General features: G+C 43.4%; 2 protein-coding genes across 2 annotated transcripts; both read right to left on the bottom strand. All coding sequences in view use genetic code 11, as the record gives it.

Annotated features, from left to right (window-relative positions):
• Nucleotides 1-610: 610 nt before the first annotated feature.
• On the bottom strand, nucleotides 611-8,021 carry EGR_03582 (60S ribosomal protein L3; the record flags this gene model as incomplete). The annotated part of the gene is made up of 12 exons (XM_024492831.1): nucleotides 611-655; nucleotides 708-1,057; nucleotides 1,093-1,459; nucleotides 1,496-1,993; nucleotides 3,729-3,897; nucleotides 4,199-4,568; nucleotides 5,161-5,473; nucleotides 6,392-6,458; nucleotides 6,528-6,802; nucleotides 7,310-7,562; nucleotides 7,724-7,895; nucleotides 7,931-8,021. The coding sequence occupies 12 exons, from the start codon at nucleotides 8,019-8,021 to the stop codon at nucleotides 611-613; spliced, it is 2,970 nt and encodes a 989-aa protein (XP_024352714.1).
• A 1,740-nt stretch (nucleotides 8,022-9,761) lies between these two features.
• EGR_03581 (DNA topoisomerase 1) lies at nucleotides 9,762-13,436 on the bottom strand (the record flags this gene model as incomplete). Its single annotated transcript, XM_024492830.1, has 7 exons — nucleotides 9,762-9,954; nucleotides 10,409-10,653; nucleotides 10,820-11,314; nucleotides 12,109-12,252; nucleotides 12,290-12,745; nucleotides 12,781-13,060; nucleotides 13,294-13,436. 7 exons carry the CDS (start codon nucleotides 13,434-13,436, stop codon nucleotides 9,762-9,764), a joined length of 1,956 nt encoding a protein of 651 aa, XP_024352713.1.
• Between the last annotated feature and the right edge of the window lie 3,875 nt (nucleotides 13,437-17,311).

The following is a 17,311-nucleotide window of genomic DNA, read 5'->3' as shown; positions in this document are numbered from 1 at the left end:
ACGCCCAAAACCCCGAATCCCACCTTGATGCGAATGTCTCGCAGATAATCCAGCCGTGATCTCACAGTTACTGTGACAGCTTCTTATGGCATTAATAAAGTACGTCAAAGTCAAACCTGTTCCTATGACACAAAAGGGGACACCGGAGCACCAGTCTTGATTAGCAGTGAAGCACACTTGTTCCGAGGCAATTCATCAGACACGAATGCCCTGCCCTCTGCATCTGCCTCCTATCCACCACGGGACCCAAAGGACCCGCCGCGTCCCCAGAGGGGACCTGAGACGCTAATAAGTCATCAGTGCATTAAGAGACAACCCGGTCTAGGCCGACGTATCAACGGGAAACCCCTACCAAACAGTAAAATCTGACCCCGATAATCTGCCACAGCATCAAATTGCTAGACTTTGCGGTGAATATTCGATGACCATTGGGCCGCAAATCAGACAAGAGCGGCTTCGGAGACATCAAACAATATCACTGGCTGTTGCACGTCACGGTAGACCTGTACAGGACGCGTTGAGTGCCAGTAAACCCTGAGACCTTGAAAACTAAAGCTGTTAAACCCATAAAAAGGGGCACTAGATCCGTAGACGTATATTTCCAAGAGATTTACGCTGCAACCTTCGGACGTTCCAAATCCTTCTTCAAAGGACCCTGATGAAGGAAAAGAATTCCAATTAGTGGCAACTCAGTGAGTAAGACATACCAGAAAAGCCTTCTTCTCTGCACGAGTCTGGAACCGACCGTGACCGAATTTGGAGGAGGTGTCGATGAACTTGAGGACTACCTTCTCCTGAGCACGACGACTAGTCTGTTGGAGAAGACTCTTACGTAGGGTGATGACACGCTTGCGAGGGCCCATACAACAGCCTTTGATCATAACGTAATCATTGTTAACTTCACCGTAGTGCGGGAAGCCACCCATCGGAGTGATATTTTTAGCTGTTAGATCATATTCCGTGGAAGCATTGCCCTTGGGCTTAATGAGAGCAGCCAGCTCCTTATTCTCCTCTTTCGCGGCCTCCACCTTAGCAGCCTCAATTTGAGCCTGAACACCTAGTAAGTAGCTTGAATAGGTTAAGTAAATTTACCAAGACCGATGCGGTAGATCTTCTTGTTCATTTCGGTGCGGTGGAAGTAACCTTTCTGGCCAGCACGAGCCACGGTGCGGCCTACACGGGCTGGATGCCAAGCTCCGATACATGCAACTTTGCGAAGACCCTTATGAGTCTTGCGAGGCAGTTTCTTCGTGTGCCAACGAGATGTGACACCCTTGAAGCCTTTACCCTTAGTTACACCGATGACGTCGATCATCTCATCCTGAGCAAAAACATTTGCAACAGGAACTTGTTTTTCGAGGTGTTCGCGGGCCCAGTCAACCTTCTGAGAAACGGTACCGCCATTGACCTGGATTTCCATGATGTGGGCCTTCTTCTGGCGGTGCTTCATCAACCTCATCTAGAATAATCCTATGCAAGTAACCCAATGGCAAACCTGAGTGTGCGCAATAACACGGATGACGGAGCAGTACTTCTTCATTTTCTTAATATCGCTGTTAATTGCCGCAAGACCAGCCTCGTCGGCCCACTTCTTGGAAGCCTTGGTAAAAGCCTTCCGCTTGGACTTGCAGAAGTCCTTATAGAAACGGCGACGACATTCCTCGCTCAAATGCTCAGCCCAAATGGTCTTAAAAGTGCGAAGACCCCTAGCAGTGTGAGCGTAACCGACAATTCCGACGATGACCATTGGCGGGCACTCGAGAATAGTGACGGGCTCAACAACTTCCTTCTTGTGAACTTTTGAACCAGGACGATCGACATCACGGACGACATGAGTCATGCCAGCCTTGAATCCCATGAAGGCAGTCAAATGTGGTGGCAGCGATCGCCGGTCTTTAGGGAAAGCCTTGCATTTACCACGAATGCGACGACTGCGTTTCTTTGGTGTAAAACCTAGAGAACCATGCCGGGGGGCCGAAAACTTCCTGTGGGACTAAACGAAAACTGGATGAGAGTTAAGTCCAAAAACGTGAATCCAGTACATAGCAAACCAAAACGCACCATAATCGTAAGCTTCAATCACGCTACGAAAGCGAACAAGTGGGAATAAACAAACTGGTCAAAAAACCTGTCTCTAAAAGAACGAAATAAGCACAAAACGCTCATAAACTACAAGAGGTGATGAAAAATTTTGGCACCGAAATTTACTGGCAAGGCAAAGAAACAATTTTCAAATATTGTAAACGAGAGGAATACTAGGTCTGCGGTTATAATGAGAACAGATTCCTGCAATTTTTGGACGAAAAAAATAATTAGCAGATTTTAGTATTAGCTTTACCGGTGAAACCCTTCATTTTGTAATTTCTTTTTAATCCGGTGATGGCGTTACTCCATTTTACGCAATTCATAGAGTAGTAATGTTCCCGTCCCTTATCATAGTGGAGATGCTAGAATTAGACCCGTGTTTTCCGAGCATTAGAAGCTATGTATATATATGGTTCATAGAATAAAATCTAACAAGTTAGCACAAGACCCTTATTTCGTATAGCTCAATGTAGCATGACCCTCGTTCGACTCCTCTCCCCTGGTCGCCATATTTTTAGAACCTTTATATCTTCAGAACCACGAGACAGATTTGATAAGGACATATTTATCGCCTGGCGTCAATGGAAGATAGGTACAAGGTTAGGGAGACTTGGACACGGAACCCTTCTCTGATTCCGGAGATGGCGACCGCTACTTACTCACTAGGTTCGATCCGACTGCCTGCTTCCTCCCTAAAGGGTACACTTAAACAACATAAGGATTATACCTAGCTTTTATAAGCTTGCAAATTAGGCATAACTTCTTACTCATTTGGGGATTTAGGGATGGGCACAGCTTTTCATTTATGTGGTGATTAGATATTTGATACGTGCCTGAAGGTAGCACTTTAGCTCTTCTCTACGCCGCTGATGTATGTTCCTGCTTACTAATTAAACTTATTACAACTTTAGCTAACACCTGGAACACTGCATCTGAACAGCACCCTAAAGTTGTTCCTTTAATTAAACTGAAAATTCCAGGGATTTACAGTTCCCGGGTCTCCGTTTCTTGAACTCAAGCACACGACAAAATGTAGAAACATGGCGCAACTTTAGTCAACCATTAGTTCGTCTAATCACATTTGGCTCGATTTACTCAAACTTATGTTTTCCGTAAATTACACCTGAACAACACGCCGTGGTCGTTTCTTCCCACATCCATCTCCGTGTACGATCGCAAATGACCACACCTTTGTGGTCGTCCGTACCGGTTAACAGCCACATTAAGAAATTGCTTTGCGATCATTCCGCGTGTATTGTGCGATGGTGAAGTGCCAAGCTAACCGTCACGAAAAGCCGCTAATTGCCCTTCGAGACAGCAGAGATGGATGAAACCTAATCAACTTTTCCGAATGAGTCGAGTAACTCATGCATGAAAGCCACCATCAAGGTACGATCTAGAATATGATTAGATGGGCTATTAAACCGCAGTAATTTGTCACAAATCGGGCTCTGGCTGATGCAAGTCCTCAAATTCCAACGTTTGAACTCAGGGATGCACAAAAATCCCCAATGAGTGGGCAACCACCTTGAGCTGCCCTATTTAAGATCCTTTTACCCAGCCTCTGGAGAAGGGGCTGAGGGGGACCTCTGCAATAGAAAAGTGAAAGAGATAGCAATCGCTCCTATTACTTCAATGCAGACCTGTAAGCAAGGCATTGAAAGAGAGAGGGTTCTCAGAGGGGGGGGGGGAGGGAGCAGAGGGGTGTCAAGGTTGGCAAAGCCGGTAACTACACCGCCCTCATTGATGCCCAGAAGTTTGGTTCGAAGCAGGTGACCAGCCTCATGATTCTCCAATTCGTCTGTACCTCGGCTTCAAACAAACAGAAAGAAAGGGAAAGTGGAAAGACCTCAGGCAAAATACATCACAACCCATTAATGCCTGAGTGACATTACTTGGGGAGTGAAGAGTGTCATTCGTTTTCTAAGCCTCTGTTTCAAGCAACCTTAGATCACGACGGTGTAGTGGTGTGATAGATAATTTTTCAGATGAATTGTGGGTGTTTTTATAAGACATGGTTCACTTCCCAGAAGCTCATTTTTGTTCAGTATTCCCTAGAATTTGTATTACAAATCTACAGGACCTACTTAGGAGGTAGTAATAAGAGACTCACCTCAACAAAACACCGTAGATGCCCAGCTCCGAGATCATTTGACGGCGCAGAGGCGAGGGATACTCAATGCCGACTACGCAGTTCTCCACTATCGGTGGTTCGAGTTTCTCCATCAGGATGTAGGCATTGGCCTCCAATTTGCCCATCACTTTGTCCAACTTCCGCACTATGTCAGCTGCAAGGCGAATGCCACCACTCTTGAAGTCAAGTCTAGTCATCATGGTCCATCTTACTACAAGTACGGCGCCGATCACACCGACTGCACATTTGACGTCCGCAGAATTATCATGCAAGCCTAAGGCGCCACCATTCCAATCACATTCAACCCGAAGATTTATTGTGTTTACAACGAAAAGTGAATGGCGGATACCTAGAGAGCGTTGAAGACAATAGTTTAGTCTAACAATAACATAGATTCAACAAAAGACAATCCTTATGAAAGGTTGTGTGATCCTGGTTTGTGCTGCCCAAACGTTTAACCTCAGATCTATTTTAAAGTTTTTGGAAATAACTCGTTTAAACGATGACAGTGCTGTGGATTAAATTCGATCCTTAAAACTAATATATGGTCATATGGATGGTAAGGGGGACTATGTTTCAAAATCTCGGACTTCACTACACTGGGAGAGACTAAATGGTAACTTCCCGAAGAGATGGCTGAACAGTATCTAAAGAGCCAACGCGTGAAAAAGAAGAAATGTCAATGGGTTAAAGGTACCGCAAAATTTCGCTTCTTGAGTAAACTTTCTTGGGAAATTTTGTTGGCGTAGTCTAGCCATCAGGATTACTTCCCAAATGGCGCCCTAGTAATAGGCGAAAATGGGTCACGGTGTGCTAGTATTGAATTTGAAAACATTCTCGTCACAAGAAAACCACACAGCTCTCCAATTCATCAAGAGAGAACCTACTTATAGACTCACTCATTTCGCACAATAGTGCCATAGAGCGAATAACCGACTCACCTCCGAAGATGTTATTCCCACCACCCTCACGCTGAGGCTTGAGAACGAATTTGTCGGGCCGACGACGGCACTCCTCAACCATCTGATCAATGATGGCGGGGTCGGCGAAGTGGAAGTCGGTAGAAAGGACGGTCTGACGCGCAAAAGTGGCCGCAAGCCGCTCCGCCGTTTGGGGACTGACCCCAAAGCGTGACAACACCGTGGGGCCAGCGGCGAGAGCGGTCTGGACGAGCTTCATGTTCGCCAACAGGTAATCAATCGAGGGACACTTGATCGCGAGACTTCGCTCCAGTCGCAGCTTTGTCCGCCAAGCCTGTACACAATTTTGAGGTAAGGATTAGCAGAACTTGTAGATACAACGTATCTACTGCAATCATATGATAGCACATTCAAAGTCGGATCATTTCTTAACCGATGAACTTGAAAGTTTGGCGGATCACCTCGTCTACTGTGAGTGAATACGTGAGCACTTGGCTATAGTGACCATAACAGGCAATGGAAGCGCTTCGCAGTAAAATCCAATGACCCGTTGACACGCCTTGACAACATTATGAGAACTTGTGCTTAAGAAGAAAATCAATCGAGACGAAATGAGGAAGGAAAAAGTAGTTCGTCCAAATATGCGCAGAAATTTGGCCAGCGAATAAAACTCGAAGTAAAACTAGTGGTAGACTCAATTAAGTTCAATGCGCATAAGAGCAAACCCTTGAACTGTGCCTCATTTTGGTTATCTTCAACACAAAAATGATGACTCACGTGTAAATGTATGTGACATCAATCTAGTCTTTTGATCTCATCCTTTAATGAACAGTCGAACTTAACGCAACCTACATTTTACTTCTGGCATCCAGTTACTGCCTAGTTTCATGTAAGCTAAGGCATGTGGCTGTTTTGTGCTGTTCGAAGGAGTGTAAGAAATGGGGTGCCAATTTCTCGCTAGTTAAAGGTGGCTTTTCATAAAGAGTGCTCTAGAAATGTTGAGGGAAGTGTAAGCTTTGTGAGAAAACAAAGTTTGCAGGCGTAATCAAACTCAGATAAAAATAAAGCAGCATAGGCATGAAAAATGAATGTTCTGTGGCAACTTTAAGAGACTGCAACTGGAAAGAATATGAGGGAAAAGTACGCACAATATAAGCCCCAGATCCTGTTTCCTAAACAAATGTCTGGATCAGATAAGACGATGCAAAATCAAGGGACTTGACGGCGGATTATGAAATCATGAAACCTTTACCTCTTCATCAAAGTGGCTCGGTGCGTAACCAGTGCGGTAGTAGATGAGAGCAATTTCATAGCCATCCCTGAGAACAGTAAAACTCATTCAGATGAGAACTTAGTTACATAAGGGAGGGAAGAGTGCCACAACGCACACAAAGAGGCGTTCAGTAGCTTCCTCGACATTCACACGTCCTGTGGGCTCCGCGAGCTCGGCAAAGGTGCGTCGGAGGAGACGAAGGGAGGCATTGGCGTAGAGCACAGCCTCCTCGATACTGCGCTGATCGTAGATGTTAGTTTCATCCTCCGACACCACTACGAGGATAGCCGGGAGGCTGGTGCGTTGGAGGTGTGCACTACTCTTCACGTACTCCTCTACTGCACGAGCGATTGCACTACCGAATTTTGTGGCCGAGGGACAGGCGGGCAGCTGCAAGAAATGGAACCTTCAGTTCCAGAGGACCCTTTCCAGAAATTCGCCTTTAACACTTTTGGGCTAAATGACATTTAATCTTTGCCATAAAATGTACCAGTAGGAATTAAAATATGGATAAGACTGTCGTAAATATAACGGAAGTTCCTCAGCACCACATTAGGCAAATAAGCAAAAATAGCCTTAAAGGATCCACTTGCATTATCGAACTCTTGAATGAACAATTAAAACGTAGCGATTGAGCAAACAGGCTGCTGAAAGTTCTACAAAAGAACAGTTATTATCACAAGTTTAACAAAAAGGCTACAGGGCGTGCTTCAGTTAAACTGAAATAAATTTTGCTAAAGGGTCCACTCAGAAGAGACCTCACAAAATCTATTCATATGGTTGTTCAACATACACTCAGTATAAAGTCCGAACCTAAACATGGAAATAGAGAATCTGTAAAATTTTACAAAACATTGAAGAAAATGCAGTCAAAAAGGTGTGATTAAAAATGTAAACCTTTGGTGCGTTGGCGCCTAGCAGTTGATTCAGTCGCATTTGATGTACTTTGACCAGCCGTTCTGCTACACCGCCGAAGCTGACAGCAATGAAGTTCATTTCAACCTGTTTCAGGGGACAGCCGGGAAAAGCGGAGTGCAGCATGTAGTCAGATCGATTCAGGGACAGTTTGAGCGGTTGCACTGGGCCCAGTTCGTGATCAAGTTGGTAGATTCTCCATAAATTATTAACGTATTCGTCTTGAGAAAGGACTCTGGTTAACAAAATCAGGAGTTTGTTTAAACCTTGCCTTAGACAAGCAATACTAGACATGATGATTGGAAAGTGTTTACTAGAAATAACACCTAATAAGCGATACACGATAGCGATTGACAAGTTATATGTTCCATGCATTGATAGTCAAAGCAATCTTACGGTTTAAAAGTTGATTCCAAAAATTCGTAGTCTGAGGCCACACTAAGAAATAAGCTATTAAAAAAGCGTTGAATATCAACGGCTTCTTTGAACTGAACTTGCGGGTAGGGCGAAGGTAGAAAAGTGTGCTGGAGAGTCATAATAGCCCCATCATGATTCTGCTTCAAAACTCCTGTGAAAAATTTAGCAGATGTGATGCAATGTTACCATTAAGTGCAGCAAAGTCGCTAAAGTTCAAAAGCCAATCCTTCAATTCCTGCTCAGAAAATTTTGAGAGAAGGGATTCAATATCACTCATTCTCCTGCAAAGTAAGGAACATTAGATCAGTCACCAAAAATAGGGCAAAATTGCGTGAGGAGTGTGCACATCTTTCCAAAGAATGTTGAGCGGGGGCGGAAGATTCAAATACGGATTCAGTTCTTCGTTTTTAACATGACAGTTGTATTCAGGACCCGTGAAATAAACAGGGTGAAATCCTCTGTTAGGACAACATATTTGACACAAAAAGGCAAGAAATGAAATAACGATGCAGACTAAAAGTCATAATTAAGTATGCCATATTCCTCAACGCTGTACATACGGCTGTTAAATTTCCCACATTTTCACATCATTAACGAACTTCAAAGGTAGGACAAAACTTGACATTCTAACAGTTCCTGCGGAAAGTTAAGCAAATATATAAAGAAAATCTACACAGCAGAAGACATCAACGCATATCAACCTCCGCGCTTTGTCCTTTAATCCTGGCATTGAAACTTTTAAACAGCCGTAGATTTGGTAATTTTGGAAGTCTATTGTAGTGCATTCTACGTGTGCATATTTAATAAGATAAGTGATTACATTCGTACGCCTGAACTTACATTATGTAGTACCATTTTGTGGTACCATTAGTACCGAGACAGGATCAGGTAAAAGAGCATTCTATAAATAATTCATTTGGCTGCTTAAAAATATAATGGTCATTTAGTAACCATCAGACTTTTCTAGTGGGCATTTAATAATGCTACTCCACTTATGCGGCACTTATTGTATTAGCATACTCAAAAATGGATTTTTCGGCAGCTTATGTGATAAATATGAAGCGAGGAATTAACGTTCATATTGAATGAGTGGATGAATGGATGGATACAGGATGGATAGATGAATGGGCTCGGGGTAGTTGCAAAAGAAAAGGGCTACTCAAACTGTCAGGAATTGAACCATTACTGTTGCTTAACACAATTCGAACAGTTATATAAGTCGCTCTACTAGGTCGTTTTCAAATTTCCAAACTGAAGAGAATTGGACACAGAACCAGCGGTCACTCACACGCATATTCGCTCAGTAGAAGCGCCCCACAACCACAAACCCACACGTTAGATGACTCATTGCCCAGCCGGAACTTAGAGTGACCCGTGTAGAATGATGCAACAGTCCGGAATAAATTTATCAAAGGTCCCAAAAGCCCCCCTACCCTTCCCTCAGCCCCTACCACCATAGAGTCCCCCTGGAATTCGGCATGTATTCGAGTCATCACGACAACTGCCAAAGCACAGTAACTGCCAAATCAGTTATAACAAGAGCTCCAATATCGACATGCACTCACAAGGGAATTTATTTTTTTCTTCATTTAATGTACGCATACACTGGTGGTGACAATGGTACAAACACAGGTTGGACCGTCATATCAACAAAGATGAAGAGCAAAGGACTTAAAATGGAAAGTGAAATAAAAGAGAAAAATAACTGACGGAGCACAGCGAATACGAATCACACACGCACACCGCTAGTGGCGAGGGAAAGCCAATACCGATGGTATCACCAGCTTGCAGTCGAACGAAAAAAGAACCGAACACAGACAATAAATGTCGACCAGGCGTGATTCAACGCATGGAGATATTCCGGAGAAAGAGCGCCAATGTGTGGAAAAGGAGAGTAAGAAGAGTCAATCGATCAGTCAGTGGTGAACTAATTAGGAAAATATTTATTTACAATTAGCGCACACACACACCCAGACAGGGGCGGGGAGAGATTGTGGAAGCGAAACGATGGCGCGCTTCAGAAGTCGTCTTCATCCCCCACCTCGTCTTCAGGCTCCTCCTCATCCTCCTGCTTCAATTGATTCGTGGCCTTGTCGGAGGTGAGGTCGGTAAACTTGTAATCCTCAGTGGCCATCTGAATTGCCCACATAAACTTCTCTCGTTGCGTCCTATTGTAGACCTTCTCAATGGGAATGTTGTACCGTTTGCACCTGTCATCGCACAAATGCGCATTGTTATAAAAGCAAAAGAAGTGGAACGAGAAAGTGCACTCATATTGAAAGGCTACTAATGTCCGGCCATAACATTTATAGCACCAGCCAAAAGGTCAGTATAGGTTTCAAACGGTCAATTTGAATGCCTGTGTATCCATCCTCCTTCGATAGGAAAAACATCTGTTTTATTTATATGGAAGCCGATATCAGTTAAGAGAGAAGTGATCACAGTGCTCTAGAAGCTCAAAAGGACCTTAGAAGGAAAGAAACTGGTAGTGTGAAGATAGCTCGTACACAAGCACACACAGCGAGCGGCGCACAGCACAGGAATAAACACGCCAAAGTGGTGACCTTCACAAAGCCGTGTGAAGTGTAAGCAGAGCCTATCACAAATGAAACAGTCAATGTTAAAGAAGGCAATCAAAAGTGAGGTACGTAACCAGCCTCTTACCAGGCAACCGTGATCCGAGGATCCAGGTAGTTAAGCTTGCTCGTACTCAAGGCAATGGTCTTGTTCTCGTCCCTGTCCGTGGCTTGAACCTGAAGTTTCAACAATTGTTCTTTCAGGGTGCCAAGACGCTTTTTCAACTTCTCGTACTGAGTCCGCTTTGCTGCGGTCTTGGAGTGTGTGTAGTCCGCTTTAATCTGCCTGGCTTCTCGCATAACATCGGCTATCTGTTCCTTCTTTGCATCAATCTGGCAGGCGAAAAACAAAAAACATTAAAAAATGATGCACGAAACGGAAAAAAACCCTGACCACTAGTGCAGACTACAATTGAGAAGGCAATAGGGAATATCACTACCACACCTGTAAATAATCAAAATATAAGAAGATTGAAAAACCTGGAGATAACAAGGTTACCTTTTTCTGCAAATTCTCCATGGAGGTGGAGAAAGACTTAGGCACAGCACGCTGATGATTGCAAAGAACGGCGACAGCTCGATTGGCACGATTGTAAGCGAGAACTTTCTCAGCCGGTATGTCATCCGGATTGGTGAGGTGTTCGAGCTGCTCCTCAAGAGTTCGACTAGCGTTGTAAGTACGAAAAACCTTGGCAGTGAGACCCTCCATCAACTCCCGGAGGTACTGATTTAGTGTAGTTGTGTTGAGACGATCAAAAAGGTCATCGCTGCCTTGCTTGTTTTTGACGAAGATCTTTAGATTCTTGAAAACACGCTTCGGCACGGAGACAGAATTTTGGTAGCGAATCGAGTCCTTGCCGAGGAAGTCAAACTCGACCACGTATGGCTTGCCATCAAACTCTTCATGAAGTTTAATGTGTTCACATCGCAAGGAACAGCAACCCACCGTATCTGCCTCATCTTCATCTTTTTCATTGCCAGCACGCAAGGCCAACTTAAAAAAAGGTGAACCAATGACAACTCGTTGGAGTCAATTGACAGATTTAATTTTACAGATAGAAGATAGGCAAGTTTAACTCACTTACATAATAATATTTAGGATTAGCAATAAGCTTCAGTAACGATGCGGAGGGCAATTACAGCGGTTTCGGGAATGTTTAGTAGAGTAAACCTTCTGATGAAAATGCTACTTTTTCCGTCGAAATGTGTTACCCAACCACGATCTTTAACTTGTTAATTGAAAATAATCTTGACTGAATCCTGCATTCGATCGAGATTCAGACTGCAATTACATACATTTCGAACCTCATATGAATAAGCCTGATTACCACAAGATGAACTGTAAATACTCTTTTTGGTAAAGCATAAGAATAAACCCCAAATGTATTTGATGAGTAATACCTTTGACATGTAGCCTTGACGCGAGTTCTCAACCGTCATTAGCAGTTGTGAACCTAGGTATGAGAATTTGCAGTGATCTCCCGTTAGTGTCAGGAAACAAATCACACAAATAATGACCCAAACGTTCGAATAAATTGTGTGACCGAAATTTTTGACGCCATTGGGGCATCACTGTGAAATATTGTTATTACAACTTCAAATTGCTAAAACTAACATAGTGAAATGGGTGGAATGCGTGGTGCAGTAGAAAAGAAAAATTAGTTCAAAATGGCGCTGCGCCCGCATACGCCGAAAAACCGACACCAACACGAGCCTAATAAAATGGAACCCGCCTAGCATTGCTAATTTCAAACGATAGTCTGTGCAAATGGATGGATAAAAACGCACCTTGTCAATGAAGTAAAGCGCCACAGCACGTTGACGAATACGCATTTCTTTGGACTTAAAATCTGTACGGTAGTCTGCACGAATTTTGTCTACGCAGCTGTGAAGCCTTCTGGCAACCTCGTACTTTTTCCAGTCCTTTTCACCCTACAAGCACGACATTAGTGATGAGATCACTGCTCACCTTCAGACGAGAAGAAGCGTTGAGCATCACGTATTTGAAGTTATTTTGCACATTTTCAACCCAACATGCCAGCCAAGTAACGGTGTTATCATGGCGCACCTCTTTCCAACGGTGGCCTGGAGGAGGAGAAGGGACTTTGGCATCCTTTGAACAGTTAATGATAACGTCCTCAGGCAGTATACGCTTCTTCAGCATACCAGTTTTCGGGTGATTGCCACGACCGCGAAACAAGCCCGGTGGTTCAATACGGAAATTAGCGATTCTCTGTTTGTGACCATCGAGTACACAAAATCCATACTGCTCCACTGTACGCTGATTTTCCTCCTTAATCTTCTGTTTTTCTTCCTTGGGCATATTCTTCCTCTCCTCGGCTTTCTTCTTGTAATATTCCGCCATATAAGTGAAATCACATTTCGACAGTTTCCTGATGACTTGTTTTTCCTCAAGAGTCATCACCTAGAGGATTACCACCAAACTTAGTTTTCACAAACCCTTTGCCAATCCTTAAAAAAGTTATTATTGAAGACCTCCATTTTGGTAAAGTCGTGATCTAACATTTTAGCATAAAATCCAGCGACCTCTTCAGCCGCTTCCGACAATTTGATGCGCTGACCATCGTAGAAGAAAGAAACATTCTCAGGTAGTGGCACGTACGGAGGGGCAAACATTGGGCCATTATGTTCCAAAAAACGCCATTTGTATTTACCACCACTATTTTTCTCCTCCCACCACTTCCACACTGTTTCACCTTCTTCCTCCTTCGCTTTTTTTCTTGGTGTAGCAGTAGCCGATTTCGACTTAATGTCATTTTTAAAAGGGCTTCTTTCCGGCTTTATTTTAATGTCATTATTTGTCGGCTCAGACTTCGGGCGCTTCTTCTAAAAACAAAAATATATTTCCGTGAAGGAACTTGCCGGATAATCAGATAGCGGATCATCGTATTTCCTTTTCCGCGACTCGTTCATCCTACAACACAAAATAAATTATTTCAGATTTACACTTACTTTACGGCCAACGGAACGTCATCGTCACTGGACGAATAGGAACGCTTTAAACTCATGCGTGCCGCAAGAGGAACGTCATCATCCTCGTTCTTAATGTTATGAGAGCTGCCATTGTTCATGTTCACAATATCCGAAATCGCCATTTGCCAGTTATACCTGAACGAACATCAACGTTTACTCAACAGAAAGTCAAGAATAGGACACCAGCAAAGAACACAACCCACCGGGTGCAGTTGTACCAGTTAGATGGACTTGGGTCAATTAGGTGTATTTAAACACATAAAAACCATTCAAGTAAGTGGTTTTGTTTGTACAAAGCAGCAGTTCAGTGATTGCAGATGATATTTTTATCCGATTCAGGCTTACAACTAAAAATACCCTTTTAGTCAAAAATCTTTAGGGGTGTTTGACTGGGGCCCAAATATATTGCTGTTTCTATTAAATGGTTCCACCAATAGCTATTCTAGCAGTTTTATTAATAAAACAGTCCCTTACTTCACAATATTTTATATGTAAAGCTATACATAAAGTGCCTTCTTTGCATATATCCCAATACACACATGGAAAAATAAACTCACATTAATAAGGTCAAAATGGTATATTAAATTCGTCCCATTTCCAATTTAGGATAAGAACAATTTCTCAAAGCGGTATTTATTGGTAAAATTTGGTATTATTGTGCTGCTCAATAGCTACCTTGGGCCTTTTAAAAATGCATGGTTACGATGGTTTTAATATTAAAAAATACTTTTCCAAGCTTCTTGTTCGCTTGGTCTGTTTTTAGGTATCTTTTGTATGGTTTAATCCTGTAAGCTGTAGGCTTAATACAGCAAAAAGAACATGATATTCCGATGTTATCCTTATTACACGGAACGTACAAGTTGGTGATAAACTGATTAATTTATGTTTATTTTCGGGTCTATTGTGTATTTCTCTGTGGTCATACTGGTGGCATAGATAGGTGAATTAGTGGAAACACGTATTTGTCCCTTTTATTTACATAACTACTATTTCTAGTAACTATTTTAAGCATTAACTGAACCGCGTATTACTGTGGTTGGGGTGTTCTAATTTACCGAACTGTACTGTAGCATCCCGGGACTCCCTGAAGACGAGAGAAGACAAAATACTCGGGCAGAATATATACTCAGCGCAGAGAAGGTGTCTGGGCTATTGGCATAACCCAAAAGGCCAGCCCACTCAGTGAGGTACAAGGAGGAATAAACCACTATCATATTACATAGCCTCCCTCCTCTTTTGAGCGTCGTCCCCTGCGCTCCCGCAGGTCAACCTCCCGCGTCAGCCATTACAGCGTAGTCCGTGCAGTAAAGCAACACCCACGAGCCGATCGTGCCAGTCACCAAATTAGCGCGTAACTGAGGGGATACTTGACCTCAACGTCGCTGACCCCTCTTGGCAGCTTGCCTGGATCTGCAGTTTTGTTCGGTTTAGGAATATGAATCAGGACGGTAGGGGAAATCCGTAACGAAACATCCAGATGGTTCACGGCCAGTGACGCTTCAGCTGTTAACAGCTTTTCTGCAGAACACGAGAAACTGGAAGAGATGCCGAAGGTAGACGTCAACATCAACCCTTCTATTAGGAATCACCACCATTCTCCCATCCGCAGCATATGTGGTTCTTCCGCTCCACTAAGGTTTATCACGCAGAAGTGGAAAATCACGATACATGTCCTTTAAGATTGGGTTCGCTTTCCGCTGTCACAAGTGTAGCGTCCCGGGACTCCCTGAAGACGAAAGAAGACAAAGTACTCGGGCAGAATGTATATTCAGCGCAGAGAAGGTGTCTAGACTATTGGCATGGCCCAAAAGGCCAGCCCACCCGGCGAGGTACAAGGGGGTTCATTCAAAGTACAAAAGTGGCGCCTCACCAATGCCGAGGGATAAACCCCTATCATATTACAGCACCTCCCATTTCACGTTTACTACACAGCCAATTACAGAGAATGTGGGATTTTGTAAACTGATGGATGACTATTCAGGTATTACCAACATGCGATGGAACAGCCTAACAGATAAAATCAAACGAATCGTAGAAGTGAGCTGGAGCTGATTTTGTACGTGTTGCAAGCTGACAGGCCACAAGAATATTCACAAAACTGCAAATTCGGGATAGAAAGTGCCTAATAGAACTTGAACATGCTCAAAATCGTGTGGTGCCCTACCCCACAATTGAGCAGCTTCTGTGGGCAAAAGTAAGGAATTGCCACGATTCTAACCAAAGCCGGATGCAGGGAATTTCGCCCTTACATCCTAGATTTTAAGTGAGATCAGCCTTTCGCTGATGTAAGGAATATGAATTTTGCATTTGACGCTTGAGCACAGAATGAAAAATTGTGGCTGATGGTTCACTTGTGAGTTCACATTTTGATGCTACTTTTCCCCGCAGATGGAATCTTCCTTCATCATGGTCAGGCCTCCCCAGGGTTGTAGCATTGACAGCGGCATGGCACTGATAAACTACAAATTTAAGGTGGATTTATACAGAATAGGTGTGACTTGACTGGTTTAAAAGGGATCAATCTTACCATGATCATCAGTCGGCGATGATCTGTCCATTAGCTGGAGTCACCTAACCATTCTCCACTCTACTGTTTTTTACCACAAATAAATAACTAATTCACATATAAAAATTAGCTTCTTAATTCTTCCTACATAATCATCACTCTCAAGGCAGTTGTCGGCTCTTATGCTGCGGGCTTGGTGTTTCCGGCCACGACCTGGTAACTGGATCATGCGTTTCAAACCTCTCCCATCTAGATCCGTGTTCCCAGCAAATGACACGCCATTTACCCCTTTCCCTGTACTGGACGTAGATTTTTCATTAACCAGGGCGCCAGAAGTACGTCTTATGGTTAAGTTAAAGTAATGGATGCAAATGGAAATCGGTTTAGATTTTACAGTGCCTATCTAACACCAAAAGAGTTACCTTACTCTAATGGAAAGAATGGAATCCACAGAGGCTAAATGTGGTGGAATCATGTCTGGTATTTTTCTGACACCACCCTCTTTTTAAACTCTCCGCCCCTCCACACTATCACAAGGCTGTCAATGCTCATTTGACTGCTGCATATAGCGGTGTCTCTTTGGGCCTTGTTAAATATTGTCCCAGAATACTGCCTCTCTTCTACGAGGTGGGCTTCTGTCTTGCAGGGGTTGTTCCCACATTCTACAACAAGAATGGTGTTGTTCTGTTCTATGCTAACTTCATTGCGTATTGCCTGGGCAACCAGTAACATCGGGGTGATAAACATGGTTACCATGTGACTCTATGGGCCAACTTCACCGACCTCGTCGCTGGAGCGACTAAGTACCATATGAACTAAGTTACCAAGGGTCAGGAAAGTGTCAGGCAGGTGCTTGCCTCCACGAAAGACTAACATGCTTTAAAGACTTACTTTGTTGGTGAACACTTTTCAAGGGCTGAATTGACACCCATTTAGGTCTTGAAGGTGCCCTTCGAGAAACTTATTGATGAGGCTGGTCCCGAACCCTATCCTTATCTTGCCCGTAGGTACACTAATGGTAGGTTAAAGAGGTTGCTATGGCAATGAAGCTATCCGAGAATCCTGTCGTATATGACCCTAAGAATGTTCCTAAATGCTCTTTAGTTCAAAACCATTCATGGCACATGAACAGAGACTCCGTAGAATAAGGAACAGAAGGATGGTAAGGAACATAAGAGGTTAAATGATGGGTGACTGGTGCTTGGTTGCGGGAACACAGGCAGGTGTATCCTATGATGTTAAATTTGTAACATTGTTGAAGTGTTTCGACGCTAAGACGATCCGCTACTCACAAGCATTTAAAATTTCCTCTAAAATAAAACTCCACTTTATGTGCTTACACATCTTAAGGGGGATTTGAATTAGGGATTTTATTTTCAGCAGTTTAAATGGCCATGGTAGATACTGAAGAAAAATTTTTTTGTAGAAAAGCTACAACAAAACTGTAGCTTTCCGAGTCTGTCCTGAGGCTGAAAAGGGACGTATAGAACA

This window comes from Echinococcus granulosus, assembly GCF_000524195.1.
Source record: "Echinococcus granulosus chromosome Unknown EG_S00019, whole genome shotgun sequence".
Lineage (NCBI taxonomy): Eukaryota > Metazoa > Platyhelminthes > Cestoda > Cyclophyllidea > Taeniidae > Echinococcus > Echinococcus granulosus.
This window is presented reverse-complemented; position numbering and strand designations above follow the sequence as displayed.